We start from the raw sequence: 17871 nt of genomic DNA, 5'->3' as shown, positions 1-17871 counted from the left end.
AACTCCCAAGAAACAAATGCCCTAAACCAGAAGGCTTCACAAGTGAATTTTACCAAAAGTCTGAGAAAAACTAACACTTCCTGTTCTCAAACTATTTCAAAAACTTCAAGAGGAAGGAAGGCTCCCAAACTGATTTAATTGGGTCAGGATTATCTTAATTCCAAAACTAGATAAAGACACTATGAAGAGAGAAAATTATAGGCCAATATTTCTGGTGAACATAGATGCTAAAATCCCCCATAAAATATTAGTAAACTGAATACAGCAATGTATCAAAAAGATCATATACCATGATCGACATTTGCAAATCAATAAATGCGATCACCATTTAAGAATAAAAAGCTCAATATCATAAAAATAGATGGAGAAAAAGCTTTTGATAGAATCCAGCACCCATTTATGATCCAAACTCTCAACAAAATGGAATAGAGAGACCATACCTAAACATAATAAAGGCAATATATGACAACCCCACTGCCAGCATCACACTCAAAGAATAAAATCTATGAGAGTTTCCCTTAAGATTGAGAACAGGACAGGGATGTCCAATTTCACCTCTCTTATTCAACATAGCACTGGAAGTCCTAGACTCAGTGATAAGACAAGCAGAAGAAATAACAGGCATCCAAATTAGAAAGGAGGAAGTAAAACTGTCTTTATTTGCTGATAGAGAACTCTAAAGATTATACCAAGAAACTACAAGAACTGATCAATGAATTCAGCAAAATAGCAGATACAAAATTAATACCCAGAAATCAGATGTATTTTATATGCCAACAATCAACTAACAGAAAGGGAAATTAAGAAAACAATTCCATTCACAATCACTTCAGGAAGAATAAAATACCTAACAATAAACCTAACCACGGATGTAAATGACCTATACTCAGAAAACTGTAAAATGATGAAGAAATAAACTGAAAAAGAAACAAATAAGTGGAAGCACATACCATGTGCATGGATAAGAAGAATTAACATCATTAAAATGTCCATACTACCCAAAGCAATATATAGATGCAATGCAATTTCCATCAAGATTGTAATGACCCATTTCACAGAACTAGAACAAAAATTTCAAAAATTCATATGGAACCACAAAAGTCCCTGCATAGCAACTACAATCCTCAGAAATAACGAAGTTTGAGGAATCACGCTACCTAAGATCAAGTTATACTCAAAGGCCATAGTAATCCAAACAGCATGGTACTGGCATAAAAACAGACACACAGATCATTGGGACAGAATAGAGAGCCTAGAAATAAACACACAACTTTAGAGTCAATTAATATTCAACATAGAAAACAAGCACAATGAGCTAAAAGTATTTTATTCAATAAGTGGTGCTGGGAAAATTGGGCAGATACATGTAGAAAGATGAAACTAGACCACCTCCTTACACCACACAAAAGAGTAAATTCAACATGAATCAAATACTTAAATATTGGACCTGAGACCATAAAAAGTATGAGCATGTATGACCTGGTGATAATACTGGTTCATAAACCAAGGATTGTGTTTTTTTATTCAGTAATTCTATGCTCCTGATATCAAAAGCAAAATAAAACAAACTCAGAGGACATGTCATTCAAATAGAGAGTCAAGAAGTTTGAAATCCTCAGACAAATCTTAGTGTGGAAGGCCCCGAGATGGAATATTGTCTTAATGTGATCACCTGAAATCCCATGAAGGTTTTAACTCCTACTGTGGATGGAAGAGGAAATCATTATTGTTTGTGTGATATATGCACTGGGAACAAACTTAGTTACCAGCTAGCTCCTGTTAATGTTCTTCCTTGTATTTGTGACAAGTCTTTAAGTTGCCACATAAGCCATGGGCCCTTGGGCATTTTTTCTCTGAGTGATCATAGGAAGTTCTGTCTGCTTTGTCTGGGCCACACTGAGGACATCTGTCCCAAACAACAGCACCTTTCCCAAATGGAACAAAATTCATTTCTAATAACATCCTTTGATGCTACTTACTTGTCCTCCCCTTTTAGACATTGTGTAACCCAAGGTCTTCTTTCTTGAAAGATGAGGACTGAGCTGTTTTCTTCCACCCCCACCCCCCCGCACACACACACACGTTCTTCTCATCCTGCCACTCCAGTATTCTTCCAACGACTAATATTTAGTGTAGATGTTAATGTACTTGTTTAATGTGATTTACATTTTAGCTAACGAGCTACATTATTTTTACATTTGACCCTCTGAAGTACATAATGGATGAAGAAACTTCCTTTCACGAGCTATGAAGGTTTGAGAAGGGAGGTCCTGCTCACTAGATGCTTCTAATGAAGCAAATAGAGTAGACAAAGCCAGTAGCACTTCTACAACCCCTACAATCCTTGTGATGGTGCTGTCCTCTAGTGGTCACATTACAAATGGCACCTTTTGATAGGTCACTACTAGGGAAAGAACTAGGTGAAGTGAATGTCAAATACAGAGAGCACTTTGTTCAAATGTCATGAACAACTTCCAAATGGTGAAATCAGAGTATTAGACCTACCACAGGCCGTTCTGAGTGAATACACAGATGGCATGTCAATAAACCCAGCCTTTCCTAGTACAGTAAATGAATATGTTCTTTCTCGAAGTTCATTTCATGCCAAATTCAAGTTATAAAAAGCCTACCAATCTACAGTTCATGTAATCCTTCATGGTGAGAACTAGAGGCTTTCTTGCATAAGATGAACAAAATGACAAGTTTCCTAAATGCCTTAGTAAGACCTGTGTGCTCAAAACAATGGAAGTGGGTTCCTGCTCCTTTTCATGCTCTCAGGCAATGACCTCAGTGAGGACAATGACATCAGTGACAGGATAAGCTGTGGTGATCAGCAGTTTCACCAAAGCATGTGCTTGAGGGCATCCATGTCTGTGCCCATTCAGGGATCTCTTACATCTATGAGGCTTTTATGTCTCAGACAGCTTGGGACATGCTGGACAAACCCTCCAGAGTAAAGGACAAATTACTGCACTTCCACCAGCACTTAGTCCATGTTAGGAGGATGAAAGGTGCTTTGTGAAGCCTCTGGTGAATTCTAACTAGAAATCACATGCAGAATCCTAGGTTATGGAGCACAGCCACGTCCTCTGCAGCACTAGGACAACAGCTCTTGATAGACTTCTAGACCTCAGGGGACTTGGAGGGTCTTAAGGTTGGTTGTTGTGTGAGCAGGTAGCCAGGCCTCCTCACCATGACCTGGGTTGTGCCACACCCACACTGACACATGGACAGGTGGGGAGTCAGCCTCCACAACTCATGGAAGAGATACATCCTGGATTAGACAAGCACAGGTGGTCCAACCATTCACACCCATCCCTCCAGCACTGTGACCTATCACATACCTGTCACCTGTGAAATAACAGGAAGTTTAATCTTAGTAGTCTACAAAAAAGGAAGGAAGGAAGGAAGGAAGGAAGGAAGGAAGGGAGGGAGGAAGGAAGAAAGAAAGAGAAAGAAAGTAGGAAAGAAAGAAAGAAAGAAAGAAAGAAAGAAAGAAAGAAAGAAAGAAAGAAGGCTTCATTCACTTTAAATTCACCTGACTCTGAATTTTCTCTTCAATGCTCCCCCCACACACCTACTACCATCCACTCCTTTTCTTGTCCACAGGCTTCTAGTCAATCTTACTCACTGACATAGCTAACTTGTTAAATAAGCTGATGCATGACTTGAAATATGGACTTAAAATTTGGCTTTTCACAGCTCACCCAGACCATGTGGACACTGCTGCCCCCAGACCGTGCAGTGAAAGCCTGTTGTACACAATTCTATGGGGTTGGAACTGGAGACAGGACACCTCTACTGCTCAGTTTTGTCTCCACTTCCAAGCCTATCCTGTATTTCCCACCTAACCCAGGCTTCATCCAAACCACTTTTTGAGTTCAACTGCCATGCACCCCAACTTTCTTCCTGACTCAAATTTCCAAACTTTCTTGACTCATATGTTGCATTCATGGTGTCTTCAATCCTATAAATTCTTATTGCTTTCCAGAATTTTATCCCCCCTCAACAAAATACTGATTTTTTAAACCCTCCTGCTTTTACTCCATGTTTTCTTTCCTACACCTTCCACCAGCCTGTATATCCGATGCTTTCTCTCATCCCAGTGTCAGACCACTGATATGAGTCTCCTGATTCTCACTCATCCCCCACCCTGTGTCTCACCCCTCATGTCCATCCGGGTCTGACAGGACAGCAGTTCAGTGGCCCCTCTTTCACCAGGTAGGCAGCCCCTCACTCAGATTCCTTATCCATTATGGGACGCTCAAAATTGTGCTTCTGCATAAAATCCTTAGGTCCCATTTAATTTACATGATGCCCAACACCTCCCCAAACTGACTTTTACAATTACTCATCCTTACTCTGAGCAAACTTCATCCCTGCATGCTTGTCCTTTGTGCCTACCACTGCTTACCCACAAGCCACCTCTAGCCAAGCCTCCAAGTATTCGGTTGGCCAAAACATTGTATGCTTTTTTTCTCTGAAATAAAAGATATATTTTCTTCATTTTCACCAATGACTTTATTGGTTAGGATATTTTGCGTTATGTCAGCTATCTCCCACATGGTAGAATGTTGATGGTTCTCAATTAATGTCTCTATTAGACTGCTCTCAATTTAAACAAGTCTATCTGGCCGCAGAGTGTCATCCACCAAGAAATCTCTAGCACAAAACTTTGGAAGCCACATTTCAACACATTCAATTATTCTTAGCATCTTTGCCATACACTACACAAACCGTTATTTGCCTTTCAGCTGCATTTTTACCTTCTTGAAATAATAAAGCATGACATGCTAAAAATGTTGCATGTGTTTTTTCCTCTTCAATATTAAAATGGCTACACAGAAATTCACCATATTGACCAGTTTTTTTAATGCACATTGGTATGACAGCTGTCACAATGCAATCTAACCAATTTTTTCAGTTGCCTTTTATGGCAACTAAGTGCTGCTAGAACCACCTTCTGGAAAACAAAACACATGATATTTTGGAAAAAAAAAAACAAATGTAATTTTGCCAACCCTATATTTTAACCAAACACCTCAGAGACAGTGAGGAGAAGGAAAAAGAAGCATACTGAGAGGAGAGTTTTATTTCCCATTTCACTGTCTCTGGTTGTGAACTCTCCAAGGACAGGCACATGGAGTTGGTAGAAACAACAATAAGAAGACAACAAAATATCAGGACCCTGATGTCTGGCCTGAGCTCCAGGTAACAAGGAAACCAAAAAAGGGTGTCTAACATAGACCTTCCCATGGCTTATGTGACAGAGCCCTGGATGTTGACTAGAGTTGTTGAGTTTTATGACAGAATATCATTACAAATCTCCATGACCTGGTTCCTTGAAGGTGCACCGAAAATGTATGAGGAATGAGAACACAGCTGTCAGTCTGCTGCAGAGGGATCCTCTTCCAGGCCTGGATGAGTTCTGAGATTCTGGGACAAAAGCTGCTTAGAGGAAACCTGGGTCCCCAGAATAATCTGGGTAGTCAACCAGTCTTTTGCTGTGGACACCAAATCAGAAGCAAGAACTGAATCTTAAAAATTCTTATTTGGAAGATTATAGCCAGATTTTGAAAAATTGGAAGGTTTGAAAATATGGTAAGGATTGAAACTGTGAGCAAGATGACAGGATCAGCTAATTCCAGGTAGCTGATGTCAAAGTAAAACATACATCAGATAAAGTTAAAAAGGCAAAAGAGATTGTATTCAAGACCTTGCAAGAGGACAGTGAGACTGAACTCAACAATGCAGAAAGGAAAAGCTGAGGAGATTTTAAGAACCTCAGAAAGGAATAATAGGGTCCTATGTATGATAGCTGACTTTGCACAAATGAAAGTAAAACTCTCAAGGAATTGTTACAGGAGGTCCTTTTACATCTTGTCTGTAAAGGGCCCCACCCAAGTGAGGCCCTACCCTCCCTCAGTGACTAGGACATAGGAACATCACAAAGATTACATTTTAAAGAGGGTGGCTCAGCCTCTTCACACATATTATTTTTGCAATAACACTGGCAAAAACCTTTTAATGAGACATGCATATTTCAATAAGGCAGAAAAATAATTATCACTTACAAATTGGGATTACAAATTACAAATTTCCCAAAGGATTTTCTCTAAAATTGCAGAGGTCAGAGGCCTGAGTTAACTGAGTTCACAATTAGGTCATAACAAAACTGCTTTCTTCCCAGTGGAGGGAATAGCAACTAATCTCCTTCAGCCAAGATCCGTTTTGCATCTACATCAGTTCCCACAATTGATGAAGAGATTGACATAGCTGATGGTCTGTGAACAGAGTCGGGATTTCACTTCCCAGGAGGCTGTGCTGCTGGAGTTTTTATGGTTCCATTACATTTCTCTGCACAGTCACCTTCCTTTGGATCAAACTTCATCACCAAAGAAGAAGAGTCTTCTTGATCACAAACATGGCTGCTGCCACCTGATTTAGCCTGACTGGTTACCTAAGTGCAGAGGAGCTGACATTCACCACACCGTTTGCTCTGATGAAGGTTTTCCTGTGAAATCTGACATGAAAGTTGTAACAGCCTCTTGAGGTTAGGAAGCCTCACCCTCACACTTCACCTGCAGTCTCTCCAGGTTTGGGTGATGCCCTCATATCCAAGAGATACCAAAATACCCATCAGATCCAATTTAGCTTTATAAAGGGTGGGGTCATTCCTGCTTATGTGAGCATCAACATGAACTATGACATTTGACCCAAGGCCTTGGTTGTATTACCAATGCTTCCAATTATACCCTATTAACGAAGAGGATAGTGTCATACTGAGTGTATGCAAAAACGATTTCTTGCCATGAGAAATAAGAATACACAATAACACTTCAGAAATTATTTTTCAGAAATAAAACAGGAAGAAAAAATTCACGGTCGCCACCCATGTGGGTGTCCTCCTGTCTATTCCTGTTGTCCACACAGTGTCCNAGGTTCGAAAATATGGTAAGGATTGAAACTGTGAGCAAGTTGACAGGATCAGCTAATTCCAGGTAGATGATGTCACAGTAAAACATACATCAGATAAAGTTAAAAAGGCAAAAGAGATTGTATTCAAGACCTTGCAAGAGGACAGTGAGACTGAACTCAACAATGCAGAAAGAAAAAGCTGGGGAGATTTTAAGAACCTCAGAAAGAAATAATAGGGTCCTATGTATGATAACTGACTTTGCACAAATGAAAGTAAAACTCTCAAGGAATCGTTACAGGAGGTCCTTTTACATCTTGTCTGTAAAGGGCCCCACCCAAGTGAGGCCCTACCCTCCCTCAGTGACTAGGACATAGGAACATCACAAAGATTACATTTTAAAGAGGGTGGCTCAGGCTCTTCACACATATTATTTTGGTAATAACACTGGCAAAAAGCTTTTAATGAGACATGCATATTTCAATAAGGCAGAAAAATAATTATCACTTACAAATTGAGATTACAAATTACAAATTTCCCAAAGGATTTTCTCTAAAATTGCAGAGGTCAGAGGCCTGAGTTAACTGAGTTCACATTTAGGTCATAACAAAACTGCTTTCTTCCCAGTGGAGGGAATAGCAACTAATCTCCTTCAGCCAAGATCCGTTTTGCATCTACATCAGTTCCCACAATTGATGAAGAGATTGACATAGCTGATGGTCTGTGAACAGAGTTGGGATTTCACTTCCCAGGAGGCTGTGCTGCTGGAGTTTTTATGGTTCCATTACATTTCTCTGCACAGTCACCTTCCTTTGGATCAAACTTCATCACCAAAGAAGAAGAGTCTTCTTGATCACAAACATGGCTGCTGCCACCTGATTTAGCCTGACTGGTTACCTAAGTGCAGAGGAGCTGACATTCACCACACCGTTTGCTCTGATGAAGGTTTTCCTGTGAAATCTGACATGAAAGTTGTAACAGCCTCTTGAGGTTAGGAAGCCTCACCCTCACACTTCACCTGCAGTCTCTCCAGGTTTGGGTGATGCCCTCATATCCAAGAGATACCAAAATACCCATCAGATCCAATTTAGCTTTATAAAGGGTGGGGTCATTCCTGCTTATGTGAGCATCAACATGAACTATGACATTTGACCCAAGGCCTTGGTTGTATTACCAATGCTTCCAATTATACCCTATTAACGAAGAGGATAGTGTCATACTGAGTGTATGCAAAAACGATTTCTTGCCATGAGAAATAAGAATACACAATAACACTTCAGAAATTATTTTTCAGAAATAAAACAGGAAGAAAAAATTCACGGTCGCCACCCATGTGGGTGTCCTCCTGTCTATTCCTGTTGTCCACACAGTGTCCAGGTGCCCTCCACCCATCCCTGTGAAGGACAGACAGAGATTGGATTCTTGTGAGCTCATCAAGGGCTCCCACCGGTAATCACACAGCCAATGATCATCCTGTAAAGTACTCCGTGTCACCTCCATTGTGGTAGTGGTACAACTAAAACCAGCCAGAAAGGGTGAATGAAAGATAAGACTCTTGTTTCAGCATCACTAGCCATCAGAGTGATGCAAATTAAAACCACAATGAGATACCACTTCATACCTGTGAGAATGGTCATCATAAACAAGTCAACAAACAACAAGAGTTAGAGAGGATGTGGAGAAAAGGGAACCCGAGTGCACTGCTGGTGGGAATACAGACTGGCACAGCCACTGTGGAAAATCATATGGAATTTCCAAAGGAAACTGAAATTGGAACTGCCTTTTGACCCAGCAATTCCATTGCTAGGATTATACCCTAAGAACACTGAAACACCAATCCATAAGAACCTAAGAACCCCAATGTTCATAGCAGCACAATCTATAATAGCCAAGTGCTAGAAGCAACCTAAGTGCCCATCAGTAAATGAATGGATCAAAAACTACAGTACAATAACACAATGGCATAGTATGCAGCAGAATGAAAGAAGGAACTCCTGCTCTTTGTGACAGCATGGATGGAACTGGAGAGCATTATGCTAAGTGAAATAAGTCAGGCATAGAGAGAAATACCATAGGATCTTGCCTTTAAGATCCTAATCAATAAAACCTAATCAACAAAACAAACAAGCAAGCAAAATATGACCAGAGGTATTGAAATTAGGAGCAATCTGACAGTAAACAGAGGGGAGGTGGGAGGGAATAATGGGAAGAAGAGGGGAAGTGTTTTCAGGAACAATGATAAATTACACATGGACAAAACCAAGGGCGGTGTGGAATGAGGGGAGGGAGGTGGGGATGGCCAGGGTTGGAGGGGAGTGGTGAGGGGTAAATGCAGACAACTCTACTTGAACAACAATGAAATAATTTCAATAAATAAATAAGTAAATAGATAGATAGATCCAGAGTTAGAATCTAGTGTGGAATGTGACCTTGAGTCAACAATAATGACAACATCAGTCCACATTTTTCAGCATTTATTGACTCAATGAAAGTCTTCCAGAAACTCTCCATCTTCACAAGAAATCTATTTAAAAATGGAGGATATTTTATTTAGAGTTTAAAAACGTAGAGAGAAAGAGGAGAATTAGTCATATTTTACATTCAGCTGGAGGGGCACACTATAAGCAAAAGTGGTGGGGTTCGAGGCCTCACACTGATAATTTCCAGCATCTTCTCTTCTGACAGGGTCTATGGTAAGGGTTCTGTTTTGCCAGGACAGCTTCATCCTCTCTGTAAGTCGCAGATCCATGCCATTGAAGAACCACTGTATGGAGAGTCCCTTTGTGTGGCAGGTCAAGGCCACGACATCCTTATTCTCAGTGACTGTGGTGTTGCTGGCTACAAGGGTTGCCGTTATCACAGGCTCTGTGGAAAAATAGAGAATGTGACTGATGGAGAATGAACATGAGACATGGAGTTATGCTGTCTTCTCTGAGATCTTAGCCTCTCACTGTCTACAGTGAGCTCTGTTAAGTTCAGCAAAAGATGTTTTTGACCTCTGTGGTGAGATAGCAGTTTTTACTCAGGGGACAGTGTGTAAGAAGAGAAAAGATAGTCACTTCCTTCTGACCCCAGACCACCCTCAGATGACCCCTCACTTGTTCCTTCAGGCATTACTTTAGTTCCAGCACTTGAAACCCCTTCCTAGACCACATGTTCTATAACCTATCATCAGATAAATGTTTCTAAATGTTTCTGAAAGGAAACAAAAAGCAAATCAATAGAAAAACATCCAGATGTATGGAATTGGAAGACCCACACCATTTCATGTATTTGGTAAAATTACTATAAAAAACCCAATGTCTTGTGTGCATAAATTAAATAATTCATCCTAGTATTTATGTAGAACTTCAATGGATCCCCCATATTACAAAAAACATGACACTGGCATAAAACCTATATTTATCAAAAGACAAAATGAAATCATTTTGACGAAATAAAAAGCCAAATGGGTCAAACCCTAAAGCTAAGAACTAGAACTATAAAACTCTTAGAAGGAAATATAGAGGAAGCATTATAACATTGGATTTGGCAATGATTTCTTGCAGATGACACTAAGAACACAGGCAAAAAGGAACAACTAGATACACTGGTTTTTGTCAAAATGAAAAACTTTTGTTCACCAAAGAACAAAGTCAACAGAGTGAAAGGTGACCTGTGGAATATAGAAAACACTGTACAAAGCATATGTAAGATGAGAAGTTAACATTCAAAAATGCAAAGAACACCCACAACTCTAAAACAACAAAACCAAATAAAGTGGTTAAAAAACGGGCAAAGCACTTGAAGAGACTTTCTCCAGAGAAGCCATACAAATGGCTTATAAACACAGGAAAAGAGGCTCAACATCATTATCATTTGGAAAATGCAAATTACATCTCTGAAGGCCATGCTGTTGGTGATGTTAAGTGAGGTAATTGAGCTGTGAAGGTAACAGAATGTTGCCATATATGGTACCTTTGATTCTTCAAAAGGCTTCATAAGTCAGAGTGGGAACCTCTCAGCTCTCAGACAACTCTAGTCCTCGAAAGACTAAGGCAGGTCTGTGTATCACAGGACAAATGCATGGGGATCTGTGTGCTCAGAGGATGTATGACCTTCAGCTCTGTGTCTAGGGAAAAGTGCAGACTTTCTGAAAGTTTGTTAAGTATCAAGGTTGGATGAGGGAAAGGCATAAGCCTGGCAGGCAGAGACTACCTCACACTTCCTGTTTTTCACTTAGCAGCTGACTGGCTGGCTGACCAGGGGTCATTTCTTCAGCCTGCACAGCCCTCCACCACCCAGATGAGGTGTGTTTCTATGAGGCACCATTTTCCTAAACATTCTATAGATGAGTTTAAGCAGAAATAACACATACATATGGACCACACGCAAGCTGGTGGTCAGTTGGGTATTCAGGCACCTGGGCAAAGAGGTTGGTCTTCTTAGGTGAATGTGGGTGACATGAGTCAGTGAGCTAATAAACGATAGAGCTGAGTATGAGAAATGAGCTTGAAACAGAAAAAATGAGGGGCCAGGTGGGAGCTGACTGTGGCAGCAGAACCATGTGCTAGGCCAGTAAAATACTTCTCCCTCTGCAGAGGGCAGGTGAGGACTTGTGCAAAAGCAGAAGGGGTGGTGGAGGGCAAGACGGGAGCACAGACATGATGAAATTTGTATTCCTGTAAACTATTTGTGTTTGGCGGTTATGAGATAAAACTTGGGAAGGAAGTCATATGTGAAAATTATTCTTAATACCCTGGAGCCTAAGGTCAATTGCAAGAGGAATATTTCTTCCTTGGTTTCACCCCCTGAAGGGGACAGTGAGCCTGTGTATCCTGTGCCTCCAGGATTCCCAGCACTCTGCATCAACCTTTCAGTCTTGGAAGAAATTTTTGATCATTTATTCATTCATTATTTCAATCAACATTTATTTTCCCCTAATTCATCAAAAGCAATTGTTTTTTGGCCAATGTTAGTCTCTGTACTAGTTACAAGTGAAGAGAATGGAGTGATAAGGCAAAGTTTTGTTTTTATCCAGTGAAAAAGATACAAACACATCAGGAAAAAAGTGAGTGATTTCAAGTTTAGTACAGAAAGGTGTGGCCTGACCACCTGAGGGAAATGCCTGGATGATTCCAGCACTGATTCTGAGGATTCCTGCAGGTAATTTGGTTCTAGAGTGTAAATTAATTCTCCATTTGTTATTATTCCCCAGCACAGAATCCATCCTTCTGAGCTGAGGAAGCTTAAGAAGAAAGCATCTCAACCACTGATTGGCGTAGGAAACCACAGACATTAATAAAATCCCAAGGTAGTGGAAGGGGTGGGGCTATGGCTGCAGACAGACTTTGGGTGACCCTGATGAGCTTTTCCTGGTCTGTGTGACTCTGCTTAAGAAACTGTACCTCCCCATGCCTCAGTTTCTTTTCAGTGGAGGAGGATGAATATTTGGCTGTCAGGGGTCAGTGTATTCATCATACAATATACACAGTATCTGACCTTAAATCTTGGGATAGGGGAGCTGCTCAATCAAGAGGCATCTGCTATTGACTGAATCCCAGAGATGATTCCCTCAGCTGATCCCTGGTGGACACGGAGCTGCCAGCAGAATCTGTTCTCTTCAGTTTCTCCCTCAAGACGCTGACCTTCCTAGGGACTTCTGCATGTCCCCCAGAAGAGTTGGCTAATGATGCGGGATCCTAGCCCATGGGTGCTCCCTGCCCACAGTGCTATCCCTGTAGAAATGTGTCTGTAGGGGCTGAGCCCTGGCTGATGACCAGCTTAGGAGCCCTGTGGCTCGGGCACCCTGGGAATTGTTGCTCCCAATCAGCTCCTTTAAGGAAGATGATCTTAACCTGACACAGGCTCCCCAGGCTCTCTGGAGCCAGGAGCTCTGGAACAGGGGTCTGCAGAGTGGCTCTGGAACGGGGGTCTGGAGAGTTCTGAGCTGCTGTGAGAATTCCAGGGAACTCCTCAGGCCAGGCTATCATGAAGCCCTGTAGGGTCAATCTCAGGGTCAGGGTCAGGCTCAGGGTCAGAGAAAGGGCCCTAAGGGGCCAAACTGAGACTGGTCTTCCTCCCCACCACTGAGTTACTCTCATCAAGATGGTCTTTCTGTCCTCACTGAATGCCATCAGGGTGGAATCTGGGGAAAAGATGGAAATCTTGGGACATTCGTCTCCACTGTGTGTATCCTGGTAAATGCCAAAACGTCACCCGGGAGGTGATGCAGAGAGGGATGGAGGCAGAGTCTAGGGCTGTCAGTCCTGGGTGTGAAGTAGAATTCACCCCCACCACCCGACACCCAGAGCTCAGAGAAGAATCACTCACCATACACACGGAGGTGTCCGAATCCTATTTCTTTTATGCGGTTTTGAAGATGGGCGACGACAGTGTAGTATCCTGAGTGCTTCAAGGTGACGTTCTTAATCAACATGGATCCTTCACCGTCTATTGATTCTCGACCGCTGAATTCAGGCCCCCTTCCCAGTGTGTTTTTGTCCATTGCAATAGCTACGATATAACGACTTGGGTTCGCCCCTTGCCCTTTGTACCAGATGAAACCTTTCACATGGGGAGGCGTATTGCGCATGCGCAGAAGCACATCTGCCCCTTGGGCAGCAGTGGTTGACACAATAGCGAGCTGGGCAGAGGAGGGCGGGCTCCAGAAGGTTACAAGTGAAACTAGGAGAAAAGACAAAAAGTGATCAATATGTGCATGTATGTACTGGGATTACAGAGGGAAGCTCTAAATCCTGAGCAAGCCTCTTCACCTCTCAGCTTTGGTCTGGGTGTGAGTGTGAGCCTGAGCGTGTGTGTGTGTGTGTCTTGTTGTCCAGGTCAGCAGCATGGCCACTTTTACCTCCGAACCTCTAAACCTGTTGTTTGTTTTCTGCCTCCAATACTCTTGTCCAGCTGTCTCTTGGCTCACGAGCCCCCCGCTGCCCTCCGACTTTGGCTGACATGCAGGGAGTCCTTGGCAGACACCTCCTTTTACCAATGTTTATGAAGACCTCTCTGTGCTCTGTGGTTCTCGTGACACTTGGGGGGACTTGACATCACGTCCACGTCTTTCCCTGCCCCTCTCCTCTTCCTAGAACCTGAGCTCAGTGGGCGTTTGGGCCTCTCTGATCTTGCCGAGTCTCAAGTGCTTGCTGTAAGCTGCCAACACCTGTGAGTGAATGAGCGCACGTGTTCCCTGCGTCCTTCCTTTTCTGTGCTGCGCCCACTCATTTTTGAGGTTGGCGGTAAGGTCAATGCTCAGCATTCTTGATTAAAAGTTTCTGGTGTTGCCTCACAGAAATTGTTATTGTTATTATGACCAGTTTTGAAAATCCCATACTTACTGATGAATAACTCAGGACATGAGCAGCCATTGAGACTGTCCTGTTCCTCACCACTTCCAGGCCATGAGATTTGCCTGCTGCTGTACCCGCTTGTTCATCCCAATCTTCTCTTTCGCCCTCTTCCCTGAGCTCCTACAGAAGCCCTCTCTAAGCTCCGAGTGCTGAGTTTCACAAGAGATTCCAACAACTTTTGGTCTCCCATCCTCCAGTCCACCCCCAGGGATTGTCCCCTTTTTACCAGTCAGCAGTAGTCCATGCCAGAGGACAAATTTTCTGCAAGTGGCAGCTGAGAAGAAGTCCATAATGTCTGCTGACTGCTCTGTTCGTTCCTCTGCAAGAAGAGCTGGAGGTCTAGCAAGGCTCACAGGCACTTCTGGACCCACTGGTGGGATCTGCTGTCCCTTCTCCCTGTGAGCTAAGCCTTTTCTTGGGGCAAGATTACTTCCCTGGTTATAATGAGCCAGGGGCGGAGCCTGTTCCCAGGACTCTTCCTCTCCCTTTCCTTATTCACGCTACAGCTGTGCCTTCATTTTTGTTTACCTTTTGCATACATTTCTGTTCTATGGAAGTGGCTAAAGAACACGAACACACCACACACTCACTCACAACCTGTGTTGCCTCTGTCAGGTACACAGTCGCCTCTCCATGACCCCCTTCTTTTTTTAAAGTTTCACATTTTCCTCCAGGGTGAGAGTCCTGGATGGACCTCAGGAAGACTTGCCATAGGGACTTTGTCACGCCCTCTGTGTATCAGATCTGCTGTGAAACTTTGTGAAGACTGTGATGCCCAGGTCACATTTTAAAATGCCTTTACAGAAGCTGTCCATCAAACTGTATGCCCATCAATAATGAGGTCCTATGACTTGAGTCGGGCACAGCCCCCGACCCCCACCCCCGGTGGACATGGAGTATCTCTAGATGCTGATAGAGAACAGATCCTGACTTGGCAGGTGTGCAGAAGACGAGACTCTGTATCTGACAAACTCTCAGCAGAGGTTCACCTTATTGGTTTGTGGATCTCACTTGCAATGGCAAGTCTCCTGGGGACACTTGTTTTCCCGCGAAGATGACCCACTCACACTGGCACTGGGCTCTACTGTGTCTGGTCTTGTGTCTGTCAGCACCACATGGAGAGCCCCAGGAGTCCCCAAACCTGGGTGACATTTCTGTTTGTGACACAGAAGCCCAGCTGAGAACCAGGTCTTCCCCGTGTTCTCAACTGCTCTGAGAAGGTTGCATGTCCTCCCAGCAGGAGGGTCACAGAGAAAACTCTGAAGGCATAAGTGGTAAAGCTGGGTGATAATTGCAGAGGGGACTTTTCTTCCATCTCAGGTTTTCAACAGACTGGCCTTTGCTTCCAGAGACAAAGACACAAAGACATAAGTCTCAGTAGGACCTGAGGTTTGGGGTGTGAAGCGGGAGGTGTCCTGCGTGTCCCAGGAAGAAGGGACTGTGCTGAAAGTTCAGGCGCCTGTGGGCATCCTTGTTCTCAGGGAACACTTTCAGGTAGACCTTTCCCCTCCAGGTCTGTTTGTCAGGCCTGTCCTTGTGCTCGCTGGGTGTTGGGACAACCTCTGGTTTCTGCCTGGGAGGCTTTCTTGTGCTTACTCTGCCGAGCCCGTGGATGGTGTCAGGCATGGCATAGGGAGCAGCACAGCAACCCCTGAGAGAGGAGGTGCTCCTGGGCCCTGTCAAAGTGAGAAAATGTCCAAACCCGTGAAGCATTTTTGTACGGATATCTGAGACAAACTGACATCATATTTGTAAGAGAGAGCAAGTTCTGAAATCTTGTGAAGAACAGTAGTTTTTCAGCTTATTATACATTACTATCAAAGGGGTAGAAAAAGTGGCTTGAAATCAACTGAGGTAGAGAAAGCATAGTGAGGAACTCTCTAGAAGAGGATAAAAGGCAAAATGATGGAATACATTATTTTTGCAATGGTTGCAACAAGGTAATTAACATTCCCAACACATAGACAGGGTAGGCAGGAAGCCAGAGAACTTGAGAAGCTCTGTGGTCCCTGTTCTAGTGCCAGTGCTCTGCCTTTCAATGGCTTAGCAAAGAAAAGTACTCTAACCTGTCAGAGGTATGTCATCTAAGATGCACAAGAACAGGAGACAGGGCTCACTTAAGGTGGTCTGGCCTTTGCTGAGAAAGCTCTACGCCAGGGATGTAGCCATCTGCCATCACCTGCCCTGTTAGGAATTTCTGATCAGAGCATCCTGTGTGGTTACTTTTGTTCAACGAGCTTGTCACATTTATTGCACGGCCCCTTGTTTTGTTCCTTTTTTTTTGTTCAGAGTCTCAGGAAGGAACAGGTAGGACTGAGGAGGCATGAGGGAGAGACTCAGAAGGGCCATTAGGGCAGGGGATGAAATAAGGTTTCTTCTCTACCCCTCAGCCAAAGCCAGGTTTATGTATGAGTCCCCAGTGTTGTCTGTGAGGCTCAGTGTCAGCCTTTGGAGGGAAGGCGAAGATTTCCCACCAATGCAGATGCTGCACCAGAGGTGCTGATCAGGCTCCAGAGAGTGGGAGTTGACCCTGAGCCCAGGACAGAGGTGGACTCTGCCTTCCAGGCAGAGAGAACAGTCAGTCAGGGCTCTGTCCCTGTGGGTTCCTGGACCCCTGACTCCATTCCAGGACAGGGTGAGCCCAGTGAGAAGACAGACACTGTGCAGAGTATCTGAGTCCATTGTCAGGATAACCTTCTTCTTAGGGAAATGGGCTCTTTCAAAAGATCTCTGTCCCCAAGGTCCAAACAAAATGGCCCTGTGAGAGGTCTCCTGAGACTTTTGGGAGAGGACTTTGGCCTGAAGTGTTTATTCCAGAATGCCCTGTGTGTCCCTCATCACAATATTGGAGTGCTGCATCCAAGTCATCTGTGTTCCTCTCTGTCACCTGCCCCGGGCCTCCCCACAGGACCCAGGAGCTAGAGCAGCTGCACATGGCGACTCAACCAGGGGACCTTGTGGGTTCTTCTGTTACAGGAATGCAGAGCCCATGGGACCCTCAGCCCCTCTAAGATGAAGGTAACCACAGATCCTGGGTTCTTCTGTCCCGTGCTGTATGGGAAGTGCCCGTGGACCCACAGGACAAGTTGGGGTGGAGATATGTCTCCAGGGACCACAGGCAGACGTCTCACCACCAAAGACCCTGGGGATGGGGAGTCATTCCCTGAGTTTCTGAAGTCAGGGTGTGCTTGGCCCATCTTGGGTAACAACACTACCTGGGGTGAAGAGGGCGCCAGAGAATGTGCCAGGTCATGTCTCTATGAAAAAAGGAAGGAACAGGCTGCTGTTCTAGCCATGAGAGGCTGATGTAACTTCTCAAGGTCACTTACAATTTTTGGACAGGGAGGGCTGTGATTTTCTGGGAATAAAGGGGTTGCAACCTATCAGACTTGGGAGGTCCCTGTTGTCTCTCCTGATGATACAAGCGGTAAAGGCCCAAACCTAAAAGATCTTGAGCCCTTGGTGACCTCCTCCTATGTGAACCCCATTTTCTTCATGTCTATAATGAACATGCCCTTACACAGGGTGACAGACTTCCATTGTGTGCTTTCTCTTATTCATTTAATGTTGTTTGTCAGGACTCGGGGTGGGCCAGGGATCTCCACAAATTTTATG

The 17871-nt window shown here is 43.6% G+C and overlaps 1 protein-coding gene across 1 annotated transcript; it reads right to left on the bottom strand.

Moving 5' to 3' along the window:
* Nucleotides 1-9500: 9500 nt before the first annotated feature.
* On the bottom strand, nt 9501-14546 carry LOC118994458 (carcinoembryonic antigen-related cell adhesion molecule 21-like). The gene is made up of 3 exons (XM_037057095.1): nt 14483-14546; nt 13229-13582; nt 9501-9781 (listed from the first exon to the last, which is right to left on the bottom strand). Exons 1-3 carry the CDS (start codon nt 14544-14546, stop codon nt 9501-9503), a joined length of 699 nt encoding a protein of 232 aa, XP_036912990.1.
* Nucleotides 14547-17871: the final 3325 nt, after the last annotated feature.

This window comes from Sturnira hondurensis, unplaced genomic scaffold (assembly GCF_014824575.4).
Source record: "Sturnira hondurensis isolate 20B ecotype Veracruz unplaced genomic scaffold, ASM1482457v3 Scaffold0009322, whole genome shotgun sequence".
Classification (NCBI taxonomy): domain Eukaryota; kingdom Metazoa; phylum Chordata; class Mammalia; order Chiroptera; family Phyllostomidae; genus Sturnira; species Sturnira hondurensis.
Note: the sequence above shows the minus strand (reverse complement) of the source record. Positions and strands in the feature narration are given on the sequence as shown.

What these genes read in the sequence shown, in the direction of transcription:
- LOC118994458 (XM_037057095.1), bottom strand. Translation starts at nt 14,546, where the DNA reads ATGGACTTCTTCTCAGCTGCCACTTGCAGAAAATTTGTCCTCTGGCAT. An exon ending in GCATGGACTACTGCTGACTG is followed by an intron (nt 13,583 to 14,482) that starts GTAAAAAGGGGA and finishes CTTTTCTCCTAG; the next exon opens with TTTCACTTGTAACCTTCTGG. An exon ending in CGGACACCTCCGTGTGTATG is followed by an intron (nt 9,782 to 13,228) that starts GTGAGTGATTCT and finishes ATTTTTCCACAG; the next exon opens with AGCCTGTGATAACGGCAACC.